We start from the raw sequence: 8,773 nt of genomic DNA, 5'->3' as shown, positions 1-8,773 counted from the left end.
GCCTCTTTAAGCAGATGAACCCAGCAACAGGGCAGTAGACATAGTGGTTTAGACTGGAGCACTGGCTCTGCAAGTTCCAGTCCTTCTCAACTCTTGCAAAGGATCAGCTGTAGGATCTGGGAGGTTACTGAAGAAAAGCAAGACTTAGATTTTTCCAAGACAGAAATGCAGGTAGTAGCTTTTTCATAAGGCTATTATGGGGGTTAAACGAGCTAATGCAAGGGGGCTACTTAGTCTCCAGTACATAGAACTGCTCAGTAAGCAGAAGCTCTGAACCTGAGGTCCACAGTCCCCCCTGCCACAGGGCAGGGGATCTTCCCATGTATCAAACCAGCACCTGGTGCTCGTCTCTTCTTGCAGAGAAGAGGCCACACAGAGAGGCAAGCCCAGGGTGCAGTTTCTTGGCACCGTTTACCCCCGAGAACCCCGCCTTGTCTTCTTGCAGTGAGGGGAGCAGCTCTGTGCCAGTCTGCAGAAAGGAGACTAGCTCAGGAATGCGGTGAGGTGGTTTCTTTCCTGCCTCCTAATTACCTGCCTTTTCCCAGAATGGTTTTCCCTTTAATTCAGTGTCTTCAAGGGAACTCATTAATACCAGCCACCCAAGCAACACAGGTTTCCAGATATGCACATTTTTTAAATTACGTTTATTTAGCGTATGTACACATAAAAGAGAAATCACCCTCTGATCCCACCCAGCAGAAAACATGCACAAACCCAAGATATACGTGGAGGGAAGGGGCCCCAGCCCCAAGTTAGTGGTTGGGATGGTGCAATCCTGTGAGTCCCAAGCCCCAGTCAGGAGAGGGCTGGACCGAAGCACTGGGCAGCCCCTTGCTGCCAGCCCTAAAATAAGCGTGCGCCGTAGCCAAAGGTCTGTTTGATGCCTTCAAAGTAGTACCGCTGCCAACCCTGCCGCGTCCTCTCTTCCTCGGGGGCAGGGATGCCTCTGCCTTCCATGCACAGCTCAGTCTCTCCATTCTTGTCTATGAAGGTCAAGGTGATGGTGGCAAAATGCCCTGGGGAGAGGCAGAGGGGAGGGGCGTTTAAGATCCAGGGTTTCCGTCAGGGTTGGAGACTAAGGGGGAAAGAAAGAGTTCTGGGGGTAATGGCACTAAGCAACTATGCATACTTACCTTCTGGCCAAGATTTAAACCTCCACTTCATCACAATAAGTTTCTCAGGGACCTAAAATAACCAGAGAGATCAGTGTGTACCGTAGACTCCAATGCGCCAGATCCTGGCTGGGACCAGCTGTCTGTCTTTCGTTCGGCCTACGGTCTGTGCAATTCTACACCTCAGGGGCACAAAGTGGACCGTGGAGTTGGTAGCATCTGCACCAACACAGGCTACGGTCTCTCCTCTCACTCCCAAGTCCAGTCCGGTCAACTGTGCCCAGGTGACAGTTCAGCGCTACAAATGGAAAGTTACCAGCCGCCAATATACATGACCTCTCTTCCATGTTTGATTTCTTCAGGAAGAACTAATTTAACTCTGAGGAGAAAAATTCTAGGAAAGCAAGAGAATTCAACTGCAACATTCTTTTGAAAATACAAAAATGAGGTTTTACTAACCAGAGAGATTGAATTTTACCTACAGAGCTGAAAAAAGGAATGTTTTTCTTCTGACCTGAGACTATATCCTGGGTCTGGGGCTAGCAGGCACTCACCAGATCAGTGAACTCCCCAGAGACGTTGCCATCTACCAGGTGAAACTTCCCACCTTTGTCTGCTTCTAACATTGCAGGAGCATGGGTAAAGGCCTGAACGAGCTGTGGGGGGAAAAAAAAAAAGAGGTAGGGAAGATGTCCCTCTCAGTGGGACCTAGGGACAAATGCCAGGTGATACTTGCACACCTTAGCTCTCATTTCTAAAGGCACCACTCTGTCCAATGACTGGCTTCTGTTATGTCCCACTACAAAGGGACAGCCACTGCTCAGGGCTTTGACTTGAGTAACTCTTTGTAAATCCATGATGCCAATACTTCAGATCCATTCACTTTTCCAACAAGAATGTTTCCAGTGGTGCCCACTTAAACCACCCCAAAACACTATACGGGAGGACAGAGAACAAGTCCACTTTGAGGAGTAGAGTGAACACAGAAGGGTTTTTTCTTTGTCGCTACTTGTACGAGGAAATCCTCATGGCACCACTTTTTAGTACCTGCTCTGCATGCAGAGGGGATGTGCCTACAACATCCCAAGTCACCTGAGCAGCAAATGCCCGGAGGCCTGACGGACAAGATTATACTTACCTCTTGGGTGGTAAAGACTCTATACAGCTCCTCTGGTGATGTCAGGAAGGTTTCTCTAAGGGTGATCTTACAAGTGGGGATTTTGACACCAACGGGTCTGGCCTGGGTTTTTGAAGGAGCAGACTTAGCCTGTGGAAGTGGCAGCGAGAAAGGTTTAGAGGGTGGGAAGCCTCCATTAACGTGGCTTCCAGGACAGGCCTGTCACTCATTCTCACAAGCTTCTTCGCCTCCAGTGCTAATTATTCCAGGAGGCTGGATGGACGTTTCAGTCATTAGGGGAACCTTCCCAGAATGTTCTCAGTTCCCACCGAAAACAACACTCCCAGTGGAGGACAGATCCTCACTGGAAACCCCACTGACCAAAGGACCTGGCAAACCACTGGGCATTTCTGAAGCACTCAGTGTAATTCTCCAGGAAAAATTCTGTGCTCAAAGAGCTGGAAGCAGCCACCTCCCCTCGGGAATCTCCTTCACTGTGCCGGCAGAAGGGCAGCGGGGCTGCAAACCAAGTGCTGAGCCTGAACTGTACAAGTTCTAGCTCCACAAAAACTAGCTGCTCACCCTGCAAATGTGGTGAAATTGATCAATTTCCTAATAGGTGAATGTCGTGATCTAAGCCCGGTACCTTTGTGACCCCTCTAGTGTCAAAGTACGAAATATCAACACCCCACTTAGAAAGAATACTGAAAACATAGATAGCTGAAGACCATCCTGTGTTCACAACCTAACCAGTGTTAAATGCAATCAAGAGAAACTCTGAAGCCCCTGCTGGCTTCCATTTGCTCTAGGGGTTTGTTATAAATGATTAAAAACCCAGTTAAAGAGGGACAAACAACTACACATTGTAGACTCTGTAAAAAGCACCATGGGCAGATCACAGGCTGCTGTGGCTTGGAGGTTAGGGTCAGAGAAAGAGCACATGGAAATAGCACTTATTTACCTTGCGCTCCTCAGTTTTCAGTGCTGGCTGCCCGGCTGGGTCTACTGACTCTCCGTTCATTGTAGGCAAGATCATGCCCTGCGTGAACTCTGAAAAAATAAAATCCCCACTCCTGGAAGTTATTTCTTAGTAGCTGAGATTTGGGCTTCTTTAGAGTTTGACAAACATGGACGTCTTACCCCCAAATGAAGTAATGACAAAGAAAGAAAGAGTCTACTTACTTTAGGTCTTTACCTTTGCACTATGCCAGACAGGTATCTGAGTGTATGCTACAGAACACAGAATGTTAACTAGGATGATTCTAAATCTCGCTCCATTAGAAGCAATACAACTTGTTAAATGTACATGAGGTCTCCTATGGATGGTAGCCAACGAATGTAGTGGCACTTTCAAGGAATTCAATAGCAGGGCAAGATACCCACAGATGCATACTTAGTCCCCCTTCTCCACTCTGCCTTACCTCAGTAGAATAGCCACGCCTAGTGCACCAGAGCACTCGTTCTCACCAGAAGAGGTATCACCTCGTATGCTGGTGCCCTTTGACAGTCATTTTATGTACTCCCAACACCAAGATCAGAACACACTGGCAGAACTGGAATTCTAGGGGAGAGCTGAGCTGACCGCTATCCTAATAACCCCCTAAGTGTCCCTGGAGAATGCATGTCAAAGATAGTCCAGGACTGTGCTCAAGCAGTCCAGGGATGCCAAGTCTTTAGATCGCACCGTTCAACAGAAATGTAATGACAGCCTCAAATATAATCTTAAATTTTCTAGTAGCCACAGTAAAGTGTTAAAACAGAGAAGTGAAATTAGTTTTAGTAACATGTTTAACCCAATACATCCAAACTATTGTATCAATATAAAGCTATTAGTAATTTCACATTCCTTTTCTGGTACCAAGTTTTCAAAACCCACCGTGTTTTCTACTCACGGCACAGCTTGACTTGGGACTATCTGCATTTCAAGTGATCATCAGTCAATATATCAGATAATCCATCTCTATATCTTTCCCTTATTCAGAGTTTATAGATTGATTTTGAGGTGAAATAAGCCCCCTCCCCCATAAATCTTTTACCCATCTGGCAAAGAAAGGACTGTCAGGACCCTTAATCAGAGTCTGATGGTCGGGGGTGGGAGGGAACTACCTCCTCAAGGCATACGTTAACTACTCAAGGGATACCTGTTTTGAGGGTGCTGATGTAAATTCCCATTGCTTCTCTTAGGAGTTTCACCCCTTCTTCCTTCATTAAGGCCACGAGATTTGTGTCAGGCTCATCTTTGGCAAGGCTCACACTAATCTGAGTGAAAGATCAGAAGTAGGTGGTAAATAACTTGAGGGGCACTCACGGCATGGAATGTGGGTGCTGAGCAATCAGATAGCTGCTGACATTTCCAAAGGAAACGTGTGAAGGTTGGGGTATTTTTCCAATCCCCATGAGTGTTCCTTCTTGCATTCTGCCAAAGCCAAGGTGGCTAACATTAGAACCCAAGTTACTAGCTAAAGCGGAGTAATTAAACAAGCACAAGCTGTGCTGGAAAGCTCTCAATGGCACCACAGACCTAGGAAATCATCTACAAACTGAGGTTCTGAATGCTTGGGCCAGGCCTGGGCTTTAATCTTGAATGGGAAGTCATTTTTCTCATCTGAGAATAGAGAATGTGGAAAACTCAGATGGGGAATTAAGAAGCACAAACCTCTACTTCATCCACACTGTTTTCATCAGACAAATTGGGGATCTCCACATGTCCCTTGTACTGTACTCCAGACTTAGAGGTACCTGTCAAAAGCAATGCAACATCATTAGTCTCCCCCTTTGCAGGAAAAGGCTGCTCTAGAGTCCTAACTACTCTTCTGCTTGCACTTTTTTTTTTTTTGCTTGCACTTCTTTTGAACTACTGAACTGACCCTCTTTATTCTGAGATAAAGCCAGACGCAACCAACCCTCCCCGCTTCTCCCCTAGAAGAAATGTCTTTCCTCATTAGATCTGTTGAGGCCAACTGCGTTATTACTGTATGGGACTAAGAGCTGTGTGGATGTGGCACTGGCAGGAATTGTGCCAGGGAGAACTTAGGTCAACAATCAATGCAGTCAGTTCTGCTAGAATGCTTGTTTTGAAAATACAAATTTATTCCAATGTGACTGACATATTAGGGGTCAATCTGATCACAGCATGAATTTCACATTTGCTAACACAGGACTTCTTTCACGAGAAACACTAGGTGAACACACACCCACGCAAAACCACACCCAGCTGAAATGAGCTGCACAGGAATACACAAAACACACACATCTCAAACATTTATCTGCCAGCAGCCTCAGTTCCCCATGTGCTATGAGCCACGCCACCCACACTGGTGTTACAACTTCTGATTTCAGCTGACCCTCCTTCCACCAATCGACAACAACCCACATGCTGCAACCCTTCTGATGCCCACTTTCACAAGTGAACTTCAGGTCTTTTTCAAGGTAAAGCACCATGTTTACTGTATTATTTACGTACTTCCTCCCATATAACATGTGTGGATTGTGCTATCAATTTTTATGTTCCTAAATTTTAAAAATGTGTCACCAATGAAGGTTTTTGGGTGTTGTGTCGTGTCCCTAACCCTATCCTCCCCATAAGCCCTGTGGTTTTGGTTGAGCAATTTTGCACAGTATGGGGATTTTTAGGAACACACGGGTGACGTTACAGCAGAACTGACTGTATTTCAAAATGAACCAACAAGATGATTATTGATCTTCACTTCTCCTGACCTCAGTTTCTCAATCTATAAAAACAGGACTGGGTAAGATGATACCCAAGGTTCCTTTCAGACTACTATAGTTTTTTTAAAAAAAGTCACGAACAGATAGATCTACTCTTCTCCTCTTTATTACCATTTACTTGAAAAATGCTCATCGAGGCACAAATCTAATGTATGCTTTGCCCCACACATGTATTCCTTTAGCTTTAGTGCCTTTTAAAATTGTCAGGACCATCCAGTTAGGGCACATACATGGCTCCAATTCTTTGCCAATACCACCACAGAAGGGACACAAAAACTGGAGGATAAAACCACCCCAAATTATAGTCACACAGAAACTTTGTTAGCAGGGTAGTCTAAACTGGTAGATTCACACAGGAGAAAGTAAAAAAAAAAAAAAAAAAAAAAAAAAATCAAGACCAAAAAAACCCTCCCCTTTCCACCTTTAAGTCAATCATCCAAGAGACAAAAGTTAGCTAGTCTGAGGAAACGTTACCTGACATAAAATGTCCTAACATGTGGCCCAAAGATTCAGTGGCCCAGCTGCTTCACTGGTGGCGGCTTATGAGGCCCACAGAGAGGAAATGCATTTAGTGTCCCACAGCAGCAGAGAAATTTTGGCACCCAATACTGATTTCTATAAAAGTAAAGAGCCCTGTGTCCCCTGAAGAGTTCCTAACCTTCCCAAAACTGTTCTCCCGGCTCCTTAATAGGTCAACCAAAATGCAGTTAGCCTTTGTTCTAATGGCCCAGCACAGACTTACCTGTCCAGTTTAGTTTGATGCTCCATTCATAAAAGAAGATAAGTTTGCCTTTGCGATTGTTAATGGATGCCTCTCCATCAAGCTTATTCACTTCCGTCACCTCACACTTGCCTTCCTCATTTTGCACCCGCACTGCCAGGAACAGCGTTTTCAGCTTATCCGTGGACCAGTTTGAAGCATCCCTCTCTGTCCTGCAAAACAGAAATAAAACTATGGACTAGCGGCCAAATGGAAGACACACTGCTTGCTCTGCGCGAGAGAATCCAAGGCTAAAAGAGACCTGACAAATACTCTGAAAAGACCAGTCCCACTCCCGTACATCCACAAACATCTTATCCTCTTTTAAGAAGATAAGGAGTCCCATACTGTCAAGAAAGATAACTGCTGTGTGGAATGGTTACAAATCAAATGGAAAATTATACTTTCCTTTCTCAGCATGATGGTGCTAAAGTCAGTATTTGACACTTGAACATGGCGCCCCCGTTTGACCAAACGGAAAACTGTGACCATCTTGCTGAGGTCAGGAGCCTAAGAGTGGGCCCTAGAATGCAGTATTTAGCTAACAAGTCCAGTAAGTAAGAAAGCAATAATCTTGACCTCATTAGCACAGTGTTCTGACCTGTCAAATTCAGGCTGTGCTATAAATTCCCTACACATTCTGTGTCCTCTAAACGTCTAGGAAAACAATGTTAAATCCAGGGCTTCAAACCAAATTAGATCAAAGCACTATGTATGTTAAAAGGAGAGGAGATAGGTTGAAATATAGAGAAGAAAAATCACTATCTGCCTCCCAACATACTAACTAGCAGAGAACCCAGCAGCAAAAAGGGCTGCAACAAAGTAAAAATGAAAGCAACGGGAACAAAGTTCAGTGGAGTTAAAAAATAAAGAAATAGTACTTTTAGGACATTTCATAAATGAGAGTAAGCTTTTAAAAGTGGTTAAGTTATAAAACCGTGATTGCCCGGCAACCGGGGTAGTCCTGGGAGTTACAACACAACCAAATGAATAGTTCCGGGTGAGAGGCCATGGCATCTTCAGCATCACTGTGCTCTTGAGCACTCACCGAACACGTTCCAAACCTTTGTCCTCTGGACTGAGGCAGTGGTTCTCTACGACTCTGAATCTCACCCGTAAGCCGCAAAATAAGAATTCCAGCCCACTAGCCCCGAGCCTAACACAGAGATCTCCCAACACAATCCACGCCGATTTGGGTCTCACGGACTCCTCCGGCCACGTGTGGGAAGCATGTCCTTGCTCAGGCTGGATGCATCGGCCACGGGGGTTATGTTCTCGTATCTCTGAAACCCCTCCTCTGGGCGCAGCCCTCCACGTCGCCCTCTTGCCCTCTAAACACTGAAACAGAGGCAGGTGGTGGTGTGTGGAGAGACCTGGGACTACGGACCCCTGCCACAGGAAGAACCCACCCCCATCTCCGGGCAGGGCTGTATCGGCCCTAGTTTTGTTCCGCCCGAGGTTCCAGGGACCCGCACCCCTGGCCGCGCCGTAGCGTTCCCGCGGCCTGGCCCGCTGGCCCTCACCAGTGCCAGTTGTTGACGTTGGTGGCGTCCGCCCGCTCCTCCACGATCCAGCGTGGGTCGCCCTCACCCCACTTGGCCATCAGCTTTCCTGTCGCGCCGCCACCAGCTTCCGAGCAGCCACAGCCACAGCCTCAGGACTGCCTGGTCCCAGCCGCCCGGCAGCGCCTGGAAACTACTAGAAGCGGCCGCAGAACCTCCTGGCTTGCTTTTCCCTCCACCCCCCGCCCCTCCCCGCCTTAACTTCCGGCTCCTCCTCGCTTCCACCGGGTACTTCCGTTCCACCTCCTCGGACTTTAGTTTATGTGTGTTATAGAGTTCCTTCAAGCTCCGTTGGGCTATCCCTAAATGGGCCGGAAAAGCAACCGCTCACACGACCATTTATCACCCTTAAGGCCACAAAGAACACGTCTCATTGTTTCCCTAGTCTCTGCATTGGCCCTGCCGAGCCTCATGGGAATTGTAGTCTTGTTTAGTAACCCGCTGGATAACCGCGGAAGGTCGCGCTAAAAGTAAAGGAAACTACTTAGGCACG

The 8,773-nt window shown here is 46.7% G+C and overlaps 1 protein-coding gene across 1 annotated transcript; it reads right to left on the bottom strand.

The window, feature by feature from the left end:
- Positions 1-625: 625 nt before the first annotated feature.
- On the bottom strand, positions 626-8,474 carry AHSA1 (activator of HSP90 ATPase activity 1). The gene is made up of 9 exons (XM_011283425.3): positions 8,242-8,474; positions 6,701-6,891; positions 4,886-4,968; positions 4,371-4,488; positions 3,191-3,279; positions 2,251-2,379; positions 1,667-1,768; positions 1,134-1,185; positions 626-1,016 (listed from the first exon to the last, which is right to left on the bottom strand). Exons 1-9 carry the CDS (start codon positions 8,319-8,321, stop codon positions 844-846), a joined length of 1,017 nt encoding a protein of 338 aa, XP_011281727.1. The 5' UTR covers positions 8,322-8,474; the 3' UTR covers positions 626-843.
- Positions 8,475-8,773: the final 299 nt, after the last annotated feature.

Source organism: Felis catus, chromosome B3 (assembly GCF_018350175.1).
Source record: "Felis catus isolate Fca126 chromosome B3, F.catus_Fca126_mat1.0, whole genome shotgun sequence".
NCBI classification, from domain to species: Eukaryota; Metazoa; Chordata; class Mammalia; order Carnivora; family Felidae; genus Felis; species Felis catus.
This window is presented reverse-complemented; position numbering and strand designations above follow the sequence as displayed.

What these genes read in the sequence shown, in the direction of transcription:
- AHSA1 (XM_011283425.3), bottom strand. Translation starts at nt 8,321, where the DNA reads ATGGCCAAGTGGGGTGAGGGCGACCCACGCTGGATCGTGGAGGAGCGG. An exon ending in GAGTCTTTACCACCCAAGAG is followed by an intron (nt 1,769 to 2,250) that starts GTAAGTATAATC and finishes TTCCCCCCACAG; the next exon opens with CTCGTTCAGGCCTTTACCCA. An exon ending in GTTTAAATCTTGGCCAGAAG is followed by an intron (nt 1,017 to 1,133) that starts GTAAGTATGCAT and finishes GCCTCTCCCCAG; the next exon opens with GGCATTTTGCCACCATCACC.